Below are 24036 nucleotides of genomic sequence, written 5' to 3'. Positions count from 1 at the left end.
AATTTGCCTCTCCCACTTACCTCCTCCCCAACCCGTTAAGAAATTTGATTTTTTTAACACTTTTTTTGGCCCCATCCTGATGCTGCCACTACATTACCCTATAGGTACTCCATATTTGCACATCTTACCCAGGCAAGGATGCACACGTATAAGCGAGCAATCCCCATACTGCTCCAAACTCCTTGGCCTGAATGTACACATATGCAGTACCTCACTGCCTATGTGATAGCCTACCAACTAACCACAGAATATATAGCGACCTGCTGATTACCTACACAGTGACCTTAAGACCATCAGGTACTTCATGGTAGTGGTATCCAATGAATGTTTGATAGTTTAAACGATCGCTCTGTGCGGAGACACACTTAGGTCCTGATGGGTGTTCAGATGATGTATGTGAGAGATGGCTCACAAGCCATGCCAAGATAACAACTCACACCACAAGCCATGGATACAAAGGCGATTACTAAATGAATTTCAAAGATACACTGTGGTAGGCTGGTGAGCATACACTGTGGTAGGCTGGTGGGCTATCCCATGCTCAGTCCCACTGGTAAGGGGACTCATATAGGAGAGAAGCTGGCTATATATTATATAATACTAGCTTGATTTTAGCTATATATGTACTAATTATATAATAATTTAAACTCCCATACTCCATTCTCTCTTCCCTATCCTCTTTTCTTGAAGACACATTTTCAACAATTTTTTCTTCACCATGGCCTGAAATCAAATAACCTCCCATGAGTAGACAGGTTTTCCTTCATGCTTTGTCTATACATTTCTCTATGTGCCTTTGGAACTCCTGCTGCTCATGAGCCTCAAACTCACTCTTACACCGTGGGCATTCATTTTTATGTCCACTCACAGATGTTTGTGTATCCCGTTCTGATTCATGCGGTTCACCACCATCGTAATCATCAAGTCCACCTGCACAATCAACTGTAAGGATGCCACGTTGATGATGCATGGGCATAGAGAACCCCTCTTGGAATGGCGTGATGTGTGGGCGTTCTGCTTCTGTCGCGCAAAGCCCTTGATGATACGGCTGCATGGTGGTGAATGGTCTGTTGATCAGGGACTGTTGCTGGGCTCTAAGTGCCTGACTGGTCTTCTGCTGTAGCATTCCCATTTGGCGTTCAAGGATCTTGACTTTCTGGCGCTCTTTTTCTACATCGCTTTTGAACAGATTCACCTGAATATATATATAAAGTGCAAAATGTTTCAATACATGGATCCTGTGTTTCTCTACTGGAAATCAGTTTTACTAAACTCCTTCCCACAATACAAGCATATTTCACAACAAAGGAAATGGATTAACCTCCGAGCTTTATCTATTGTAAATAATAAAAACAAATCCCAACCAACCAACCCTACTCGGCAAGACCATCCCCTCACAGAACAAGGTTTTTTTAACCGCCTTGTCCTTCCAATTCTAAACTATTGCTACAAATTTCTTTGCAGGACTCACTAATGGTGCTTTTAATCATGGGGGCCTTGAACCAAGAGGGAGGGAGCAGCTGCCCCCCTGTCAAACATTTTGCCCTCCCCACCCCATGCAGCTGCTGTAATATTTTAGATTTGTAGCCTGTTACAAACCATTTTTGCCCAATTTCCCCCATCACCTTTACCCCCCCCCCCCGGCCCCTGGAAAAATCCTAGCTCCATCTGCTACTGTCTTTAATTATAAAACTATATGTCGTCACTGGGCGGGAAAACATCGTATGTACTTTTTGCCCCTGAACATGGATGAAGCAAACCATTCAATATAAAGTCTACACCTACAAGGCTTTATCCATGTTCAAGGGCCAAAAGTAAATATGAGGTGTTTTCTGCATGTACTTTTGGCCCTTGAACATGGATGAAGCAACCTCTTCAATATAAAGTCTACACCTACAAGGCTTTATCCATGTTCAAGGGTCAAAAGTACATGAGGTTTTTCCCGCCCAGTGACAATGTAGGGAAATCTTACCTGTTTGCCAAGTGTGACACAGTTCTTTTTCCAAGATTCAATTTGGGCCTTGTAGCGTTCCTTGTCTTGTTGAGTATCCAGCTGTTGCTGGTTCAGATCCTCCTCAAACATTCTCTTCTGTTGACGGAATTCATAGACAAGACAATTGACATAATTAATAGAAAGACACTACCTAAAAACAGTACATACTACATACTGTATTGCTCCCCCTCTAATAAATGCCCCCCTCCAATTTTTCTGTGAAAAATTGACAAAAATGCAAACATTTCCATGCTATATCGTGTGAGTAAGTTTAAAACTGGCATCAGTCACTCAGTTGTCACTACACTACCCTTGAGCATTAAATTACTCTTTGTTGCTTTGAAAACATTTTGTTTGATAATTCAGAATGTCACATTTCTGAAAGGAAAAAATTGTGCAATCTTTAAAATTAGAGTTGTTTATATAGTGGGATGCAGATGAGGACAGGCAAATAATTGGACCCAGTCCACACTAGTATATTTTCGTCATCGTATCGTAATTACCCGATTATGATAAATGTATGATGAGAGCGTCCACACGGTCAGCACCTCATCACCGTGTCGTAATAAATTCTGAATATAAACACACCATGTCAATTACGAAGTCCATTGAGTAAACATAAACACAATGAAAAAATGTGTACACACAAGTAATTTTCATCGGCAATTACGACATGATCATGCTACAAACCGGCCCAATGATGGAAATATTCATAATTCACAAATGATGACACGATTGTAGTATGCCGACAACATTGAGCGGACACACGATACTAATATCATAATACGATTATGACAAGATCATAATCGAGGGGGAAAAAGCACACTTGTGTGGACCGGGTCTTAATATTATTATTGGGGGCTATAACTTTATAGACCTGTTATCGATTGTCATGTGTGTCGTATTATCGTTGATTTGGCCCTAAATCCGACACTTCAAAAGAAATTGTCCTTTTTCGACACTTTAAGGCACCCATCAAAAAAGAAAAAAATATGAAATTTCCATGCTATTTTGTCCAAATAAGCTTACCATATGATCATGTTTTCATCGGAAAGTTGAAAATTACCCCCCCCCTCCCCCCGAAGACCCCGTAATTCATATCGGTGTGATTTTAAGCTTATCTATCGACTTTTTCAGTATTTTTTTTATCTCATTACGACTTTCGACACGTGTCGATTGTCGTATTTTTGTCCCCAACACAGTGTTGAATTAGAAATCACATGTCGATAACAGGTCTATAACTTTGTAGGGCTAGGGTATCATCAAGGCACCTACCTGTGCAGTGACCATCTCAATCTCACTCTTCATGTTTGCCATCTCATCCTGCATATTCTTGATGGTCTTTTCATGTTCCCTGCATTCAGAGCAAGCACTGGTGGGTGACTGGCTGGGTTTAGTCTGTTTGACGGTTTCCATTAGCTCATTATAGCGTGTTTCATACGTCTGAAGGAAAGAAAAAACAAAGATTGATCAAAATTATATAAATCAATATTGCTTGATAGCCAGAAGATGGAATATAAAATAACAATATGTTTTATAACAATATATATATTTGAGTTCCTGCACCTTGAAGACTTTAAAATTCAAGGACTTTTCAAGGACTTTCAAGGTCCAAAAGCATGATTTTCAAGGACTTACCACAACACGAAAATTGTGATGCGGCTCTCCATGAGGCACGTATTAACAAAAGTGACAGCTCCTCTCCACTCCCCAAATTTTGTCATAATTATACTTTAGGTAAAATTTTCAAGGACTTTCAAAGACCTTGTGAAAATTTCCAGGCCTTTCAAGGCCTTGAAAAGGTGTTTTCAAATTCAAGGACTTTCAAGGACCACAGGAACCTTGTCAACTCTACACTATTTTTCACTCACCTATTTATATCTTGACTATACCATTTTCACCTTGATGTGACAGTAACGTCAACACGTTCAAGCAGCTGTTTCGAGCAAGTATCTATGCGGTGGCATGCGTGTGTATGCCAGCACTTTAAGTGAATAGCATTTTGAAACTGCGCCCAATGAAATAAGCACTGACGTTACTTCCACATCAGGGTGAAAAATGGCAAAGCATCTTCAGCAGATGGTGATGCTGGGATGCTGGGATTTTATGGCCTCCAGCTCAAAACCCATATTTTTTAATTTGGGTAACACATGTCTACCAAAACATTACCTCCTTCACCAGGTATTTACCCCATGTGATGAGCTACAGTGGCATAGTGACTGTTAAGAGGAGACAAGCATGGACAAGGCAACTATCAAGAGAGCAAATTTTGATTCAAATGGTAATAAATGGGCTAAAAAGTATACAAAAGGTATAAAATATTAAATATCAGGGTCAGCATCCCACAGGGCGGGGGTTTGGGGGGGGGGACAATTCTCGCAGAGCAGGGGGTAGTTGCCCCTCTTGGCTATGCCACAGATGAGATATTGAGTCCTAATGGTCTACAGCAATCATATCCTACACTATGCACTTTCAGGATGTTTGATCAATCAATGTACAATAAGACCTTATAAGTCCATCTCCCCTATCTTAGGGAGATTCTCCTCTTTGGACAGACATGGCCTCTTTCAAACCATAATTAGTTAAAGACCCATTCAGTGATCCCAGCGAAAGTGTAAAAAAAATTCTTCATAAATTGCTTACAAGTGAAGGATAAGTCATTCAAATTGTAATTTGGTAATTTTGAAATGAAAAATTTGGCAAAAAACGAAGAAAACTACAGCATTGACAAAGTTGAAGCCCCATTCAAATACATGTAGCTAATTTAGATACTGTCAGTATCTGAATTACATATCTATATATATGCCTTATTTTTGTCTTAAATACACGGCTTTCGGCTGAACCACTAACAGGCTATGTTAATACATTTATGACAATGACAAAAGTACCAAAATCTAAATTTTGATGATTTTTATGATCGTCCTGATCAGCAAATCACTGAATGGGTCTTTAATCATCGTCTTACAATCTTACAAAGCACAAACTATAATAGTAACGTACCTCTCTTTCTCTGATGGCCATCACTTTTTCCGTCAGCAATCGTTTGCAATCCCGCGACAGCCGATCAACCTTTTCTTTCAAATGCTTCACCTGCTGCTCAAGAACCTCAGTCTTCTCCTTCTGTTCCCATTGAGGGCGCTGTCCTCCAGCATCGGTTTCATCACTAGGTTGTGCAATGATGGAGTCATGTGATTGTTGTCCATCTTCTCTGAGTGGTTGTGCTGTGGTGTCGTCTTTTGGTGTTGGTCTCCTGCCAATGGGTGTACCATCAGTCTGTTTTAATTGAAATATTATAAGTAACATTGTAAGATGCGAGTATCTGGCTTTGACAGAATTTACCAAAGTACCTAGGGGCCTAAACCCTCTATTTTTGTGATACCTCAACCGGTGTGTTATATCTAGAGAATTGTAACATCGCAGATAGGTCAAACTATACCTTTTCTAAAATTTTACGAGCAGGGGAATACTTTTACTTTGAACAAGAGTTTTTGATTCCTATATAAATTTTGATGACCTTTTTCAATGACATTCATGTGACTAGATTTTTTTTTGATGTGCACCACAGAGGTATTCTATAGACCCCATTGGCAACAATAACATTCCAGTTGAGGTAAATTTGCTTAGGCCTCAATGTAAGGTAATTTTATAAGATATACAAAAATTGCCCATTACCAGTTGAACAAAGTAAAAGTGAATTAAAAATACTAGTTTATGTCTGACATTGTCAATCAAACTCGTAAACAATTTGTTTCTATGATTGACATTTCTAAACGTATCAGTAAAGCAGCATGTCCTATGGTTAATTTTGCACCATGTCAACAATGCCTAGAAAAGTTGCTTTTTGCCTTGTAAAAGTGCCATTATTTTATGCCATTTTCTGCGATTCCTTTTCTCCAATGAAGGCACCAGATGAATCAACTTTCCTTTTATGCGATACTATAACCAATCACATGCTGTGGGAGTTGATCATCACATGCAAACTAGTCTTTTTTATTCCGTCTCTGATTATAGCAAATGAGTCAACTGAAATTGCATGCAACAACTAGCTTGTTACATAAATTGTGCTACACTGTAGCTTGACATACCGAGTAATAAACTTTGCATGGGAAACAGACTCCGCTTTGACAAGGTACAACATGTATAGTTGGTATCTGCAGATTAGCCATCTTGAATATCCGCAAACTATCTCAAATAGTAAAGCTTATTCCCAAAACAGGCAACTACATGTATATAACCACAATCAAAATCTGAGGTCTTTTGCACCAGAAAATCTTTCACATGAAAACTGGCAACTACACTTTTCAATAAAAGGTCAAGAGTCATGTGTACTATTGATCCATAGGATTACTTGCCAACTATTTTCTATGTTGTTCCAAACTGAGACAAAATACTTAAGGTATTTTCATCTCAGGCTGCAGAGGCTAATAATATATAGCATGATCTGATCAAAACAGTCCAACGTTGGCAATAATGAAATTGAAATGTAGGCAAAAAGAAGGAGCAAAAAAAAACCAGTAAAACATATAAGAAAATGAACATATAAAAAATTCATAAAGTTGCAACCAAGTATGCCAGGGGTTTTGGGATTACAATATCATTCAATTTAGGTACTTTGGTCTGTGTGGGTCAGATTGTGTGTCATATCGTATGTTGGAGCCTTTTTTAAATGGTAATTCATGCTTGAAATTTTAACATTAAGGCTCTTCAAAGAACTTTAACTGGCTAAAGCTACTCTTGTCAGTGAGACTAACAGAGCCAAGGTTTTGGACTGTAACTTGAAATTATGTAGACTACCCTACTTTGGAATACTGAAGGTTACTATAAAATAGATACATATGACTAGCTTCCATGCATCACATGTTATGGGGGACTGAAGAGTTTATCACAGTGGCTAGTATGATTTCATCCCTCTAAATGTCCTTAAATTGGCCACTAACATTTAGCGGTTCATTTGAATAATCAGTGTTGCCACAAGGTTTCTTACCAGCCCAATTGGACCACTTGTGTCTTGACAAAGTACTATTTTGTGGTGTGTACTACTGGAAGCAACGTTTAGCTATTTGTGCTTTCATTATACAGGATAGCTCCTTCAGTGACAAAGCACTGCAAATGGTCAATAAAAGTGTTGGGCTACTTTTCAACCCTCTTTGCTGCATCTTGCCATTAAAAAGTGGCAACCTGATAGATTACACATAATCACTTATTTCCTGGATATGCCTAAATATTACACTAACACTAAGATTGCAATATGGGGCCCAATTGGGCCAATTTTCCTGCAATTTGGAACATTTCCTGTCACATGGTTACGAACAAAAATTGGGTGATTTTTCCTGATTTTTCGTCATTGGCACCCATGGCCTTCGGTGATTACATGTCCCATTGGTTGAGAGAAAAATTTGGGCTTTTCAATTATTTGACCCCATTTGGGCTAAAAATAGTTGGCAACCCTGACTTATACTATTTGTTGCTGGCAGTATGTGTCACTTGGTAATCTTTGTGATAATTTTAGCTGCATGTAAGTTCCATATGGAAGACATGACCTTAATCTCCCACACAAGGAGTGTAGATTTCAAATGGAGTCACCCATTCAGGTAACTCCCATTTGAAATCAAACTCCAAGTGTGGGAGATTAAGATCATGACTTTCATAGGGGGTGTGTGAATTTCAATTGGAAGAGCCCATACATGACACATGTGAAGTTGCTAAAGTTTCATAAGAGATCACAAGACTGGTCACAAGATAGACAAGTAAAACTACACATGGTTGAGGCAAGTAGTGGAAGAGCTCCGTCACAGACCCAACTCTTACACAAATGTGTAAACTACATGGTGAATATTCTAGGGGGTGTACATTCTATTCACTATGCCATGCGCCTCCAGCAGTTGCTGGGGTGAGGCCAAAATATGTAGTGCATCATGAGAAAAAGTCAATATCCAAAGCTAGCGTAGTAAGAATACAACATAGGAATATGATATACCACTGTGTGTTTGAATGTCAATATTATGTTACATGTGACTGCCAATGCACACTAAATCAGCAATTTACAATTTCCAATAACAGAGCCATCACACAGAACTCTATGTGGAGGTGTTTTCAACATCACACTTGTGTGAAAATCCAATGGTAGCTACAAAGGCGGTGTCGACCCTGGAGGTCAAAAATGGGATGGACAAGAGCAACTGCTGGCGGCGCATTGTATTGCGAATCGCAAGAATTTATTCATTATAAAATATGTACACATAACTCTACAAAAATATAAGATTTAGTTCCTTCCAGGATCTGTGATAAAATATATCAGATATATTTTGATAATTTTGGAAACATTGCTCATTATCACACACATGAAGTGGATGTTAGGAATCAATGAATGTTATGACACATCGGCTCATTACATGCAAATTTCCCTGCCTTTTCAATGAAAATTACCAAATTCTCTACAATGTATTTTTTTAGTGCGGAGCTTCAATATCATATTATTCTGGAGAATTATGTCCTCATAGTTTTGATTAGAAAGGATTGGAAATATTTGTTTTCTGTACCTTTGTTGACGATGGTGTTGGCATATGCCGATATTATACTTAACTTAACTTATCACATTATTTATCTTTCCACCACAATTTTTACCATAAACCACATCAATCATGACCATAGTGTAACAAATTCCCAATCCCTGAATTGTGTGAAAACTACTGGTATCAGACCTCTATTTGATTGGCAGGAATACCATATATACATGTGGCCAGGGCTCGATCTTTTGGCACTAGCCAGTCGGACGTGTGACTCTAAAAAGTTACACGCCTGACAGAAATTTTACAAGCCCAAATTTTTGAAGGAAATAATGCCACAAAAATGCGAAAAAGAAGACGATAGACTAGTAATTTTGATAGGGACCTACATGTAGCATTTAACAATTTAGATGTGAGCCCTGCTTGTGACTTGTTCTTCATTAACATTGGTGTAGATTTCTGTTTGACATGGGGAGGGGGGAAGAGGAAGGGGGGATAAAAATATTTCTTGAAGTATAGTAAATCCAGCACCTTTTGCCATGGCCTATTGAAGCTGAAATTGTGAAGGGGGCCTTTGGTGCAAAAGTGGAATAAATTTGCACAAAGAGAGCAAAAATTGACATTTTTAGGCTACATTGCCAAATAGAGTGACCTATGAGCGTCAAAATTCCACACACCAGTCGGGCTTGTACTTTTAGAAAGTTACACGCCCAACAGCAAAAGTACACATCATTGACGTGCGGCATGTGTAAAAGTCAAGCCCTGTATTTGGCATAATACTTCACCCATTAGGCAGGACAAAGCAAATCATTTGTACAATTTGTGACTGAATTTGAGATGTTTCAGTCCAAATCTCCATGGGTCTATATCCGCTAGTCCTAATGTCTGTTAGTCCAGATAAGCTAGTACTCTAAACCTTATCAATAACCCTAAGCCCTACCATAACTCTTGGACTGAGAGAACTCTTTTTATGTTTCAGAATAAAGCATTTGTCACCGTAATGTGGCCGTGACAGCAACGCATTTAGGCAACTGTTTCTCGTGCGCATCTATTCAGCGTGTGCATGATATCATCAGCCTGCTACGCTTTTTGCCTAAGTCATTTTTTGTAATTTTGAGAACAAACTACATGGTTCAAGCATGCATTTAAACATATTTATTCACCAATCTTTGCAGAAGAACAAATGATAATGATACAAATGAAACGGAATAATCCAAAATAATTAGGGTGATTACATAAGTGATTCATAATTGAACCACATTTTGTTCTTTGTTCTCAAAATAAAAACAAAATGACTTAAGCAATTAGCGTAGAAGGCTGACGATATAATTTTATGTAATTTTCAGATATCAGTGCAATTTTCCATACCTCATCACTGTCAGTGTTTGTCCCTGTCTCTGCTACCTCATGATGCTGTCTCTCCTTACCAAGCTCCTTCTCTGCTTCTTCAAGGGCTTTGGTAAGACTCTGTAGATGCTGTGACAGAGTCTCATTCAATACCTGCTTCATTGCATTGGCCTTTGTGACTTTTTCCAGCTGTTAAAAAAAGAAAAATCATTTGCAATAAAAGAAAATTATTTTCTGGATTTTAATTGGTGGTACATGCAGGGGTCACCTTTGTTACCTGCCAGACACAAGGACCTGTCAGACTTGTAATCCACCAGTTCTCCAAATATTTTTTTTTGTTGGGGAACTAAAAAATGAAAACAAATTTTATCAGCAAAATGGTTTAAATGAAATATGAGTGGATAATCATATATATATGCTGATGATATTGCCCTGCTGGAATCTTCCATAGACCGGGCCCAGTCACAGCTTACTAGGACTGCAACTGCAGCAGCAGATCTAGGCCTTGTAATCAGCGCACCTAAGACAGAATATATGACTGCAAACTGTAACGCCCAACCAGCACTTGAAGTCTATGGTAGTACCATCAACCATGTCACAGACTTCAGGTATTTGGGTTCCAAGATGGGCTCTAGTGTTGAAGACCTAAAAAGAAGAAAAGCACTAGCCTGGGCAGCTTTCTGGAAACTGGAACGCCTTTGAAGAAGCCCGTCCCTGCCAATCGAAACAAAAATCAAGCTGTTTCAGACAACGTGTGTTACTGTCTTTCTGTACGGGTGCGAGTCATGGGTAGTTACCAAGGACATGGAAAACAAGATCAATGCATTTGCAACATCTTGCTACAGAGTCATGTTAAACATCAAGCGTGTGGATCGGATTCCAAACGAAACCATCTACAACCTGACCAACACCACTCCACTGGTTGCCAGAGTCAAGATTCATCAACTCAAATTTCTCGGCCATATATTGCGTCTTGAAGATGGCGAGCCTGTGAAAGAATATGCGCTTTATATTCCACCACATGGGAAGAGGAAACCGGACGGCCGCGACACTGTACTTACAGTATGTCCAGCACCTCCTGGGAGATACTGAAGGGATGCTGCAGCCAAACAAAATTGTTTCGCTTGCCCAAGATCGCATTAGTTGGAGAAAGCTTGTAGTCGCCTGCTCCGCAGCCGACTGATGATGATGATAGGGCCTACTTGTGCGGCTTATACAATTTCACTTCATATTTTCAAGACCCGACTGCTTATCTGACGTGCATGTTTCAGTTAGTTCTTTTATACACAAGAAAACAACAACTTTGTGACCATTTAAATCAACTAATTCTGCATACGCACTAGCTTTTTTAAAACTTGAAAAAAAAAATCGGAATCGGAATCTGATCAGGCCAATTTTGGAATCCAAAAATCTGTAATCGGTATTACCGATCTGAGGCTTATCTGTTAGACACTATGTAGTATATTTTTTTAGCAATAGCTACCTGAAGTTGTGTTTCCAGGAGTTGGCCCACAATATCATCACTAGTCCTAGCACGTTGGATATCTCTTCTCAATTTCTGCAGTTGGTCTGCTTTATCCTGTCCTTCTTGTCGTAATTGTTTGACCTGGTCTTCCAGCTCAGATATTTGCTGTACATTTTGTAAGAAAAACATAGAACAATTATTTAAAACAATCTTAGCGAATATAATAACTTGTTCCTATTTATTATACTTATTATATTTACATACAAACCATTTTTGCTTAAAAATTATGTAATTTTTACATGTATTTTAAAATGGTTAAAGTATCCCATATCTTAATACTAATCACAGAGTGTCCGTCCGTCCGTCCGTCTGCCGCTATCGCGTTCGCGCAGTGCTTTGCGCTGTGCGATATCGCATATCAGCGGTGCGATATCGCGATGCTTTCATGTGTGCTATCGCGGAGTATCAACTGGGTGTGCGCAGAGTACCGCATCGCGCATCGGAAAGCATTACAGTGTGACTAACAGGTGCATCTCATCGGACCAATAGGCCTATTTTCAAGACATGATTAACATAAAAATCATCAGTTATGGTAAGGCCTATATAACCCGTTTGCGTTCACATTTCTACCGATTGAATAAACGGCCCTACATCCAACACTACTAGAATTTCGGGGTATTTTTGGGTCCTCCAATGTGGTAGTAGGGTTTGGAAGCGGTGAACGATGGGTTTTCAGATTATGGGTACCGAAGTAAGCGTCACAGCTATGAGAGTTGATTAAAATCTGTCTTAATCATTGAGAGACACATATCGTACTTAGATTTGAAGGTCAGGGCAATTATTATGGGTAACGGGTGTTGGGTAATTAGAGATAGGCCTATCACGAGAACCGCCCAACCCGACAACCGCGAAATCTAGTTATTACTATTATCAAAGATCAATTCTAAATTGTTCACTTTATGTTTGCAAAGATTTGGATTATAATGTTTATCAGTGCCTCCTGGGAAATCAGTATTTTGTGTCGAAGGAATTAACTTAATAAATAACAAATTAATGAATATGATGAGCATGTATTTGTATTATCAGTTTGTCACGGTTTTGCATATGGATGAATATGAATTTAATGATTAAATTAATGAAAGGTGAACTACAGAGGGCAGTATTCCTACTTTACAGATGGCAACATCTAACAGACTAACACCTCTAAAATTGAAACAAAATTAATATGTGACAAAGATATGTATAGATGAATGCATTGTTATTTATCTTGAAAACGATTATCAATGATACATTGAAATGAAAGCTGTGAACTTTGGTAAGGTGTCACAGTCACATGTTTTGTTTTTGTTTGTTTTGGTTTTTGTGGGGGTAGTTGCTGTTGTTGGCTTCTTTTTCTTTTTTTAGCAAGGACAGCTTGACAAGGTCTAACTTTGAATTGTAAATTCATGATGACTAATTAAACAAAATTTGAATTCATTTGCTAACCATTCTAAATTTAAAAAAATAGCATATAATGTTATCAATATGTTTCCCTCAAATTTCCTCGTTTTCCACAAAATTTCCTTGTGTGTCATTTAGATAAGAGAGTCCACTGTATTTTGTAACAATTAGGGGCTGTGAGCTAACAATGGGTAAGTACATCCAGCAAATATATCTTATGAAGTGAAACAAGAACTGTCTTTAAAAAAGACATGCCATGGATGACAATTTTGTTTCATAATTGTGACCATCCATATCAAACCGCTCGTAAAGTCGGCAAATTGTAAAGGTTTTATTCATATGTTCCTAATGTTTGTCCAATTGTCCTACATGTTTCTCATTTTAGTGTTAGTCAAATGCCAAACTTTAATCCTATTGTTGAAGAGGATAATAAGCTTATACTTATGTATAGAGTTAATAAATAGCATCAGCCGATATTGTTAGCTCTCGAAAGCGCTCCTGTAAACAAAATAAGCAAGTAGTGCTGAAGTCTAATTTTAAATTGTTCTCATTTTATTAACACTACCTATGATGTGCAATACTTTGGTAAATTGTTTTTTCAAACCTGACTTTTTTGCTCTATTTGTATTAACATTTTTTACATGTCCCAACTTACACCTCAGTCTTACTTACACCTGGAATTGGATAAAATTGTTGTTTTTGTGGGTCAACAGCATAATTTCAATATGAAGTCGTATTATAACATAAGTTTCCCAATACACTCCACTTTTTAAGCAGCCAAAATAGCCTCTGGGTTTCGTTCACTTTACCCCATTATTTCGGCTTAAATGGACAGAAACTCTTCCTGACAGTTATTACTAAATATTATTTCACCATTTTGGATAAAGGATGAACAAATTTTATGGAAATCATACTTTATGGCTTTAACAGAGAATTTAATTGTGACTCAGAAGTGAGTACACGTAGGCTGAAAACGCCTACAGTAAAGGTGGAAATTTGTCATGGAACTGAACTTAGACATTTGCTATAATAGGCGTGCACAGTGTGCGCTGCACACACTTACTAACAACAGGAAATGATAACTGGTAACTGATACCACAATGCAAAATGCAAATACTTGCTTAGACTCATCAAAGCCTTAACCGATGGGGCCCCTGTGACATACTGGGCAAAATTTCCCAAGGGAATTGCAAAATTGTTCTGTCTCCCATGATAATTTTAGGGGACCAATGCACATGAAAATGTACAGTATTATTATTGATGCTAAAATGGTGCAAAGGTAGATTTTAATCTAAAACTGGGCAACTTCCCCACCCCCATAGTCAACCTCCACGGAAGGGACTAAGGAAGTGTGAAGAATCAGAATTGAGCATGAAGGAGGTTATCACTGCCCCAGATCACTGTAAAGTAGTGACAAAATATGTTTCTTCACATGTATTAGAAAGCAGTCTTGAAAAAGTCTAACAGTACACATAGATATGTTTGCACGTTTTATTTTTGATGCAAGTTTTTTTTTTAACACAAAAAAGTTCAGGTAGAATGGCAATATTAAGCAGAACATTTTGTCAGAAAACAATTTGAAGCAATTTATTAATCCCAGGAGTAAAATTGAGAAAATTCATTGATTTTAGACTCGTGAGTGGTTCATGATTTTAAATTAATTGCTTATTGTTAAGTACAGAGGGAAATTCCCAAATCAAGTTAAAACATGTATGCTTTGGCCTTTGTCACCAGACCAAATAAAAGATCACATTGATATACTTTACAAATGTTATTGGGTGTTCAATAAAATTCCCCTAAATGGGAAATTCCATTTTAGAGATCTATAGAGTTCTGAAAAAACATATGTTGGAAAAACAGGATTGCACAATAACCAGCAATTGGGAAGTACCATATTGCGACATAGCAGGAGGGGGCTATCGGGGATAAATACCCTTGTGTAAACCAGTTTTGTAATTTGTTATCAACATTTCATGCTTGTGGTATTATCCTTTCAACAGAACATTTCAATGTAAACAAAGAAAGGCTATTAAATAAAGCTGTAGTGCTGTACCTTGATCTTCGTTTTGTCTCATTTTCAAATTTATGTCAAATTTACTAATACTTGCAATTAAATGACACAATTCCAGAAACTCTCTCTCTCATTTCATTACTAAATGTCAAAATTATTAACGGTTGCAAGTTCATTCACTTTCTACAACAAATCTTCAGTAAATGTGTGTAATGTAATTGATCATTGAACCATTACTATACACACATGGTTATACTTGAACTAGTCTCTTACACAGTCAGTGTGGGTACACTGTCTAAAGACATTGACTTGAACAATTTTTCACAAAATTAACAAATTTAAACATTTTGTTTATTTTACACACCTGGTCCAATTGACAATGCCACACATTGTTGCGTTCAATCACATTGTCTCATTATAAGAAATAAAAATTCCTTTAAAAAAGGAATGGGGCGCCCAATGTGAGCTTGGACGTGATATGGTGAATTCCATGGTGTGTAGATTTGGTATTATAATGAATTTTCTGGGGAGGAGTAGAAGATGATCAAATGCAAGAGAAATGTGTTTGATTAGGGAAGGTGTTCTGACAATCCAAATATAAACTTAGTCCACCTCAAATGACCTGTAACAATTTGTGATTGACAATTACTTAATTCACCTCGGATGACTTTTATCTGACATTCAACATTTTTGCGATTATACCAATCATATCCATAACAATTTAACTCTTACAACTTCCTGTCAACTCTCTAATTTAAAACTCTAAATTTCTGTCTGTTTGCCGCTTCTGTCTTGTACCATTTAGTACACTACAGTTTGTTACAATTATTAAGATAAGCAAACATTGCTGGGTAGATAACAGGATTTAGTTATTTACTTAATCCAATCATGGAGGTAGTAGCTAGTACTACCTCCATGATCCAATCATGGCATTAACGTCAATTTTGGTCTTCAGTGTTTTAAAATACAACAATGTAGAACATGTATAATTAGTATGCCGTGATGTTTGCATATAGTTTGCCGCCCAATTGTGCCACCATATTGCAACTTTGGCAATAACCGCTATATAGATTCTATGGTAATTAGCAAACAAAAGCCATCAGTTTAAGAGGCCTCGTTAACAGCCACTGTCGGTAAGATTCAGACTCTTGTGATTCAAGTGCATCATGGATTTTCTTTAAAAAAAATAGGATGATGCAACATTGGTCCGAGAAACTATACCCAAAGTTTTAGCTTCCTCGCTCATTTCGTTTGTCCGAAAAAAATAATGAAAATTTGGCCCCCAAAACATCGTTAAATGGTTTATCAATTAGCAGCGACTACAAAATTGTGAGCCAACGTTGACCCAGTAAATAGAAAACAGTTTTTGAATCCTTCTATGGGTGTCATTACAATTACACAAAAAAATGGTTGGGTCACCATTGGCGCATCGTAATAAACTAGTTTAAAATATTAGTGAAAAGCGCCCTCGTGTTGATTTCTATGACTTGAAACTCGTTGCGCCATTAAGCACCCATATAAAAAGCAAGCTGAAATGGATAAACTAATTACCTAGAAACAATTGCAAATGCGAAATTGATGGGCGCTCGCTGGCGCTAGAAGAAAATTGGGGTCAAAGGTCAAATTTTCCAATTTTGTGCCATTTTCACGCCTCATTAATTTTGTGCGCCAAGGTCAAAGAACATTAAAAGTGGTGTTCAGTGGTAAAGAAATAATAACTCTAATTAAAGAAACAGAAACAAGCTTGGGTCCTGTTGGTTCACTATTTTAATGATTTTCTAAATATCATCCTAAAGCCTAGTAAATAGCATATAATAGGCGAAATAGGGGTTTCATCAATCTTCAAGCATCCACAACAGGACGTGCCAACAGATACCCATGGTGTTTTTACTTCATCCACCATATTTAAGTGTTGTTATTTGCATTTATGTAGAAATTAGTTTGGGCACATGTTGGCGCAAGGATATATTAGGGGTCAAAGGTTAATCCAAAACCATAAAGTACTATTTTATATAGTTCATGCAACCAATATGCAATCTTCAAGCATCCACTACTAGATGTGCCAAAAAGTACCCATAATGTTTTTACTTCAATCAGTTCATCTAAGTGCTGTTACTTGCATTTATGTAGAAATTAATATGGGTTCATGTTGGCCCAAGGATATTTTTAAGGTCAAAGGTTAATCCAAAACCATAAAATGCTACTTTTTGATAGTTCCTGCAACTAATACGCAATCTTCAAGCGTTCACTACTAGATGTGCCAAAAAGTACCCATAATGTTTTTACTTCAATAAATTTATCTAAGTGCTGTTACTTGCATTTATGTAGAAATTTGTTTGGGTTCATGTTGGCGCAAGGATATTATAAGGGTCAAAGGTCAATCCTAAAGCACAAAGTGCAACTCTTTTGCGAGTTTGTGCAACTATGAAAATGTGCAAACATTGTCCCAATATCTACCTCAAATGGAGTGTATATTTGCTTGTTAAGTCTTATGGATGCTCATGGCACAGTGATATTTAAGAATAACACTTTAATACTGTTGAATGCAGAATGTGTATAAATCAAAACTTACCCTGCATTTTCAGATCATTTGACAATCCACAACAAACCAAGTGGAAGGTACACATTTTAAGTTTTCATGGTTTACAAAAATGTTCTCCAAAATATTATAAGCCTGCACCATATGGAAACCTTTTTAGTGAAAAGGGCCCTATCAAAATTGGCTTGAACGCACAGGTCACGCATAGTGAACACAGATCGATACTGTCAACGAAACACTGATACCTATGATACTATCGGTCGAATTTTTTATTTTGACATACGACTCATTTATCGCTATTTTAACCACTTTATATTGTGTTTTATTGCAAACAAATACACACCTTTATTCTGTATTACTTATTTTACAATACTGTGGTTACAGAATAATAAAAAAATTAAAATTTAATTACAATTTGGCCACAAATATGATAGAATCTACACGAACTTTGCGAAGAAGCTTGTCCACGTTATGCACAATAGCTCACTTAACCTCTTCAGCGGGTTGTTTGTTTACTTTCTGATCGATTGGCTTTGCGCATACAGTGCGTCGAAATGTTTAGGTCTGTGCAAAAGACTAGGATATGACGGCCTGATGACTAGATTTCAGTCAGACTTGAATTCACGATGTTTTCTTTCTTGAACACACGCGAGTCTGAATCTGAAGCCACCAAAATGAATGTTACATCAATGGAAAGCGGTCACTTTGAAGAAATTTTACTCAAGAGATCCAAGTGATTAGATGGCGCTGTTTATTTTTCTGGTAAATAGAAGCTGACTAGAAGCTCCTGGTTTTTCAAGAAACGCGAAATTTACACTGAAATTTTCGCGATTTTTGACTAAAAATAAAAGGTTTACCCCTAGCTACGCGAGTCTAAACAAGTTTCGTGCCTGTTTATTTTTGAAAAAATCAAACGATCACAGTATTTGCTCCATGTAACTAGCAGATCCAGGTTATATCACTACAAATTATATTTGGTGGCAAGAGATGTAAAAAAGACCCGAGTTTAGCCCGTGTTTCTATAGCAGTTCAAGCGTGGAATAGCTCGGAAAATCTTAGTTCCCCAAAGGTTTCGATATGATGTTATAAGTATAAGTATATTGATTCATTGCAGTCAAAATGCAATATTGTTCTTCACTTATCATACAATACAATGTAAGCTTGCACAACTTCTGCATTTTAAATAAAAATGCAGAAGTTATACTTGAATATATATATTCATATAATGCCAATATTATCCCAACTTCAAGGCTTTTTATGAAGAAATTGAATAAATCGAGTTGGCATAGGTAGTGAAAAAATTATGGGATCTTGTTGGCATTGAAATTACCAACACTCAAAGAATGCACTTTGTCATATTTTGAGTTTTTTGTATTGACCTTTGACCCTCAAAATATCATTGCGCCAACATGAGCCCAAACATATTCCTACAGATACACAAGTAATAGCACTTGGATAAACTAAATGAAGTTATAACACCATGGGTAGCCTACTTGTTGGCACATCGAGAAATGGACACTCGAAGATTGCATATTGGTCGCACAAACTAACATAAAAGTAGCATTTTGTGATTTTGAATTGACCTTTGACCCTTAAAATATCCTTGCGCCAACATGAGCCCACACTTATTTCCACAGAAATGCAAGCAACAACACTTGAATAAACTAACTGAAGTTAAAACACCATGGGTACTTGTTGGCATATCTAGTGGAGGATACTTAAAGTTCGCACATAGTACGGCATGGCATATTATTTACTGTTTACTTGCTTTAAGATGATATTTAGAAAATCATAAAAAATACTAAACCAACAGGACCCAAGCTCTTTACTGTTTCTTTTAGTAGAGTTACAGTATGTTTACCACTGAACACAAATTTTTCTGTTCTTCGACCTTGGCGCATAAAATTAATGAGGCGTGAAAATGGCTCAAAATTTGAACATTTGACCTTTGACCTCCATTTTCTTCTTGCGCCAACGAGCACCCATCAATTTTGCATTTGCATTTGATTCTAAATAATTAGTTTATGCATTTCAAATTGCTTTTATCGTGGGTGCTTAATGGCGCAATGAGTTTAAAGCCACAGAAAAAGGTAACCCAACAATTTTTTTGCATCATTGTAATGATACCCATAGAAGGATTCAAAAACTGTTTTCTTTTCACTGGGCCAACGTTGGCGCACAATTTTCTAGTGGCTACAAATTGGTAAACCATTTAACGATGTTTATGGGGCCAAAATTTCAATAATTTTTTTCGGACAAACGAAATGAGCGAGGAAGCTAAAATTTGGGGGGTAGTTTCTTGGACTGATGATGTATCATCTTATTTTTTTTAAAGAAAATCCATGACGCACTTGAATCACAAAGTCCCATTTCGGTCCCATTCTTACTGACAATGGCTGTTAATTGATCTTATCACTATGGACCACAAGAGTCTCATCCCAATGGCATAGTCCAATAACCTCAATTACATAATCATAGTGCAAAATTTGACCTCAAGTTGCAGAGTATGAGTTTGTGTACCCAAATTTTCAAAGGATGAATGTACAAATGTATTAGGGTTTAAGAACTGTTCCCATGATAGATGAGCATGTTGTGGATCCTAGTGTAGGTCAAATGTCACCGTCTATCGGGTTCTAAGGCACACGGTAAACTGGTTGAACGCATACAAAGGTCAGGATTTATTTGGTGTTTTTATAAGTCCTAATTTTGTATTTTAAACAAAGAATATACGCTCACCATTTTATCCCGTGCATATCAGAAAACAATAATAAAATAAAATCCAAGCAGATTGTGGTTTTATTTCTGAGCTGGGCATAATTTCAGCAAAACAATTGCGAAGTCAATCTAGCAAGAGTGAAATTAGAAGCTTTTCACAAAGTCATGCCTATATGGTGGCGCCTCCGTAGAGGGCGCCCCAAAAATACAATTTTAAAAGTTGCACTTTGGTCAATTCAACTCTTACAAAGCATGTAGAAACAAACATGTGAATTATTATATAGGTCACACACCGACATCGCCCGGTTAATAATTACATTATAGAGCCAGAGACACTGAAATGAATACCCGGGATCGATACACGTAAATGTGCTATGCACGTTTGATATTCAGACGATAAATCTTTGGATACCGGGGTACAAAATGATGAATATCTCCCGTAATTAATTTCGTATAAAGAAACCAGATTTGGTTCCTTGCACTTGAACATATATGTTCAACGGATATCATCGTCGTTAGCTAGCGTCTTGAGAAAGAACCATTGCGTCTTGAACGGGAAAAACTGACAGAAATATTCTGATTTTCTGATGTGAGCGATCACTCACATGGCGTATACACACAGAGGTCACACACAGCGTAGTGTGAGCACCCCCTCACATGGCGTATACAAGCTCACTTACACAAAGAGAAGCTAATTACCGAGCTATTGTCAGTAGCCTTAGTCGGGATGTCCCTCGGCTCATATGCGTCTCAAAGGTCGGAACAAAATGGCCATGCGTGGCTGTGGATTCAACCTACCATGGCGATTTCTGCCCTGAAGATATCGGGCGATGACACTGTGGGTCAGGCCTACTACATTATTGGAGAGTTGAATGGACTAAAGTGTAACTTTCAAAACCGCATCTTTCCTTGTAAACATAATAAGTTAAGTGCCGGAAAATTGTGCGATTTTGAAAGCAAATTTCACGCACCACTTTTAGAAAATTTGCGATTTGCATGATTTATCCATAATATTCCCAAAATGCGCTCATTTTCCCAAAAAAGTTCAAATTTGCAGTTTTTAAAATTAAGTTATGCAGCGCAGAGTTGAATTCATTATAATTTAAAGTCCTATGGTATATTTTCTATACTTTTACCTGCATGGATTGTATTGCAGATCACCATGGATTCTTTCAATTTTGTAAAAATCTACATTTTTTGGAAAATGAATACTTTAAAATAGGATATCTTGGAAAAATCTTAAAATTTGAGGCAGAACCTGAATTTTAGCATTTTTTTTGGGCGTCGCAAATTCTCCCGGTGTTATAATAAGCCATTGTGACCAGGCGCTACCATGTGCGCCATTGTAAACTGGACCAGGTGAGTCAAACACAATAGGTTACCAACAACTGTTACAATTTCTTTTCATTTTTCAAAATCTTTTTGATTTTATTCTAAAAAGCCTCAGGGTGAACTGGGAACTTATGGACCTTTTATAATCCCCAGATAAATTGATAATGAAATACTTTTTCAAACTTTTCGATAAAAATTTTCAATAAAAAGTTGTTCCACAATTTTCATGAATCACAAGAATCACTTTCCATAAGAAATTGATTTTTTTAAATTATTTTTTTCCAACAAAATGGTAGTTTCTACTTTCAGATGTGCCCTATTAAATTTTCGCAGAACAAATGGATACCTGAATACAACAATGACCCAAGTCCATTTTGGAAGTTTGTCTTTGTTGTCTCAAATGAAACCAAAGATGATGTTTCTTCTAAAAGAAACTACTAGAATTATGAATATCATAATCAGAGATTTGGTTATGATGCATAGTGGTTTGCTTTATAAGATTCGTCATCTTTAGTTTTGTTTCAAATGACTAAGACAAAATAAAAATAAAATTGATATTTCATTCCAGCACCTATATTGTCAATGCATTATGTATTGATCAGTCTTGAGATATTTAAAGGCAAGTAGGATGGCAGGCCTTATACCAAGCCTTAGGATCTCCTTTATAGAACCATACCATTCATCTTGTGTGTCAGCTTTATTTATCTCAATATTTAAGTGCAAACATCTCTAGGTCATGCTCACCTCTGACCTGCTTTAATGAGTTATTAGTATGCAGATAGTTAAATGAGGTTGATCACTCAATGTGCTATGAACACCCTCTAGATCACGCATGCGCAACAAGACATTTCAGCCATATGCAAGTTTGAAAAATGAATTAAATCTTATGTTTCAGTGATTTTATTAAAAATCCTAGATTTGTCAAATATACCTAAAGGCTTTGTTGATTTTGCAGGGTTCACTGATAAAGTAAAATTACAACCATGTAAAAATCAGAATTTTAATAAATAAAACATTGACAGCAAATGTTACAATATGAAGTATTGCTTTTAAAGGATGTCTCCGGCAATCACAACATTACATGTATGCCTTATAAATAGGCTTATATGTTAGTAAAATAATTATCATCAAGCACGACGAATCACATGGTTTTATTTAAAACAAACTCATATTGACCATAAAAAAAAATAAAAACAGCCGTCTCTCAAACAATTGAGCACAAGTAACCATGACGTCACTGCACTGGACAATTTCGGTGCCTGGGAATTTTGAATATAGCGTGTTGGGAGACAACTGTATTAATTTGTTTTTATGGTCAATATGAGTTTGCTTCAAATAAAACCATGTGATTAGTGCTTGATAATTAATTTTCTATCATATAACTTATAAGGCATAATGTTATTATTGCTGGAGTCATCCTTTAAGGTGGTGCAGTTCTATCAATATTGTTTTAGCACCCATATATGATTACATATTACTCTCTTGACTTACCAAGACTTTCTTGTACTGAAGCCCTTCTTTACGAGACATATCTTGTACAAGGAATTGAAGTCTGACATTATCCCGTAGTACTAGGTTATGTTTTTCCTTTGGTACACTTGACGCAATATCATCTGGGGACGGTGTCACTTGTATTCCTCTGTCCTCGGTAGCAATTTCCTAAAGAGAAAAGTTCAAGTAATAGAAGTTAGAATTATCCCTAACCCTCCTCAATCCCACAAACCCAACAGCTTCCCCTTCAGCAGTATATGGGCTGACAACACATAGGGTACCTCCAATCAAAGGGAGGTCCCAGAGGAAGTTAGAGTTATCCCTAACCCTCCTCAGTCCAAAAATCCAACAGCTTCCCCTACAGCAGCATATGGGTTGACAACACATAGGGTACCTACCAATCAAAGGGAGTTCCCTGAGGAAATTAGGGTTGTCCCTCCTCAGTCTGAGGACCCTGAGGAATTTAGGTATATACATGTATATGGAGCACATCACACCTCTCTAATATCTTGCTTACTTGCTTATTAGGTCAGATGGTGAATGGTGAAAATAAAAGTGCGCATGCTCCACGCACATTCAACAAAAATAATCATAGAAACAAAATAAGTTAAAAATTACCTTTCTATCAATCTGAGGCTGATGTTGTTTCCGCCGTCTTTCCACCATATCTGCATCAGTAACGAGTGCTGAATCTGTTTCCAGATCGTCTGAATCTGAATCCTCTTCTATAACATCCTCATAGTGAGTAGCTCTTACCCCTCCTCTTCCACTCCTTGATGGTATCCAATGTCTTCTCTCCCCTTCAATGCTCTTTAACCTATCTCTCATTTCTGAATTTTCCAACTGCGCACTCCACAAGGCATCCTTGGTCTTTTTCAGATGCGCCTCCGTTCTTAAAAGAGCTAACTCACAATGATTTGCTCTGTCTTTATAGTGCAAGACATCTTGCTGCGTTTGGTGTAACTCATTTGTGAGTTGTTTGAGTCCACCAAGTTTTTTTTTTTTTTTTTTCTCTGCAGCGTTTCTCTGCTGTACCGCACCATCAGCTAATAATCTCAGATTGCGCATTTGCTGCACTTGAGCAGAATGAGTCGCTAGTATTTGTGCCATCCTTGTTATAGCCAATTAAAACTAGAAAGAAAAGGAAAGCAATAAATATGGTCAGTTTGCTGCCAACAGATATTTCTAGGTAAAAAT

The 24036-nt window shown here is 37.3% G+C and overlaps 1 protein-coding gene across 1 annotated transcript; it reads right to left on the bottom strand.

Moving 5' to 3' along the window:
* Nucleotides 1–521: 521 nt before the first annotated feature.
* On the bottom strand, nucleotides 522–23835 carry LOC140170809 (uncharacterized; the record flags this gene model as incomplete). The annotated part of the gene is made up of 8 exons (XM_072194029.1): nucleotides 522–1195; nucleotides 1973–2089; nucleotides 3269–3436; nucleotides 4994–5266; nucleotides 9868–10035; nucleotides 11330–11476; nucleotides 22840–23007; nucleotides 23458–23835. Coding segments are annotated over 8 exons (1851 nt in total), but the record flags the coding sequence as incomplete, so codon positions are not given.
* Nucleotides 23836–24036: the final 201 nt, after the last annotated feature.

This window comes from Amphiura filiformis, chromosome 15, assembly GCF_039555335.1.
Source record: "Amphiura filiformis chromosome 15, Afil_fr2py, whole genome shotgun sequence".
In the NCBI taxonomy this organism is placed as follows: Eukaryota; Metazoa; Echinodermata; class Ophiuroidea; order Amphilepidida; family Amphiuridae; genus Amphiura; species Amphiura filiformis.
The sequence above is the reverse complement of the archived record's forward strand: the minus strand, read 5'-3'. Positions and strand labels throughout refer to the sequence as shown.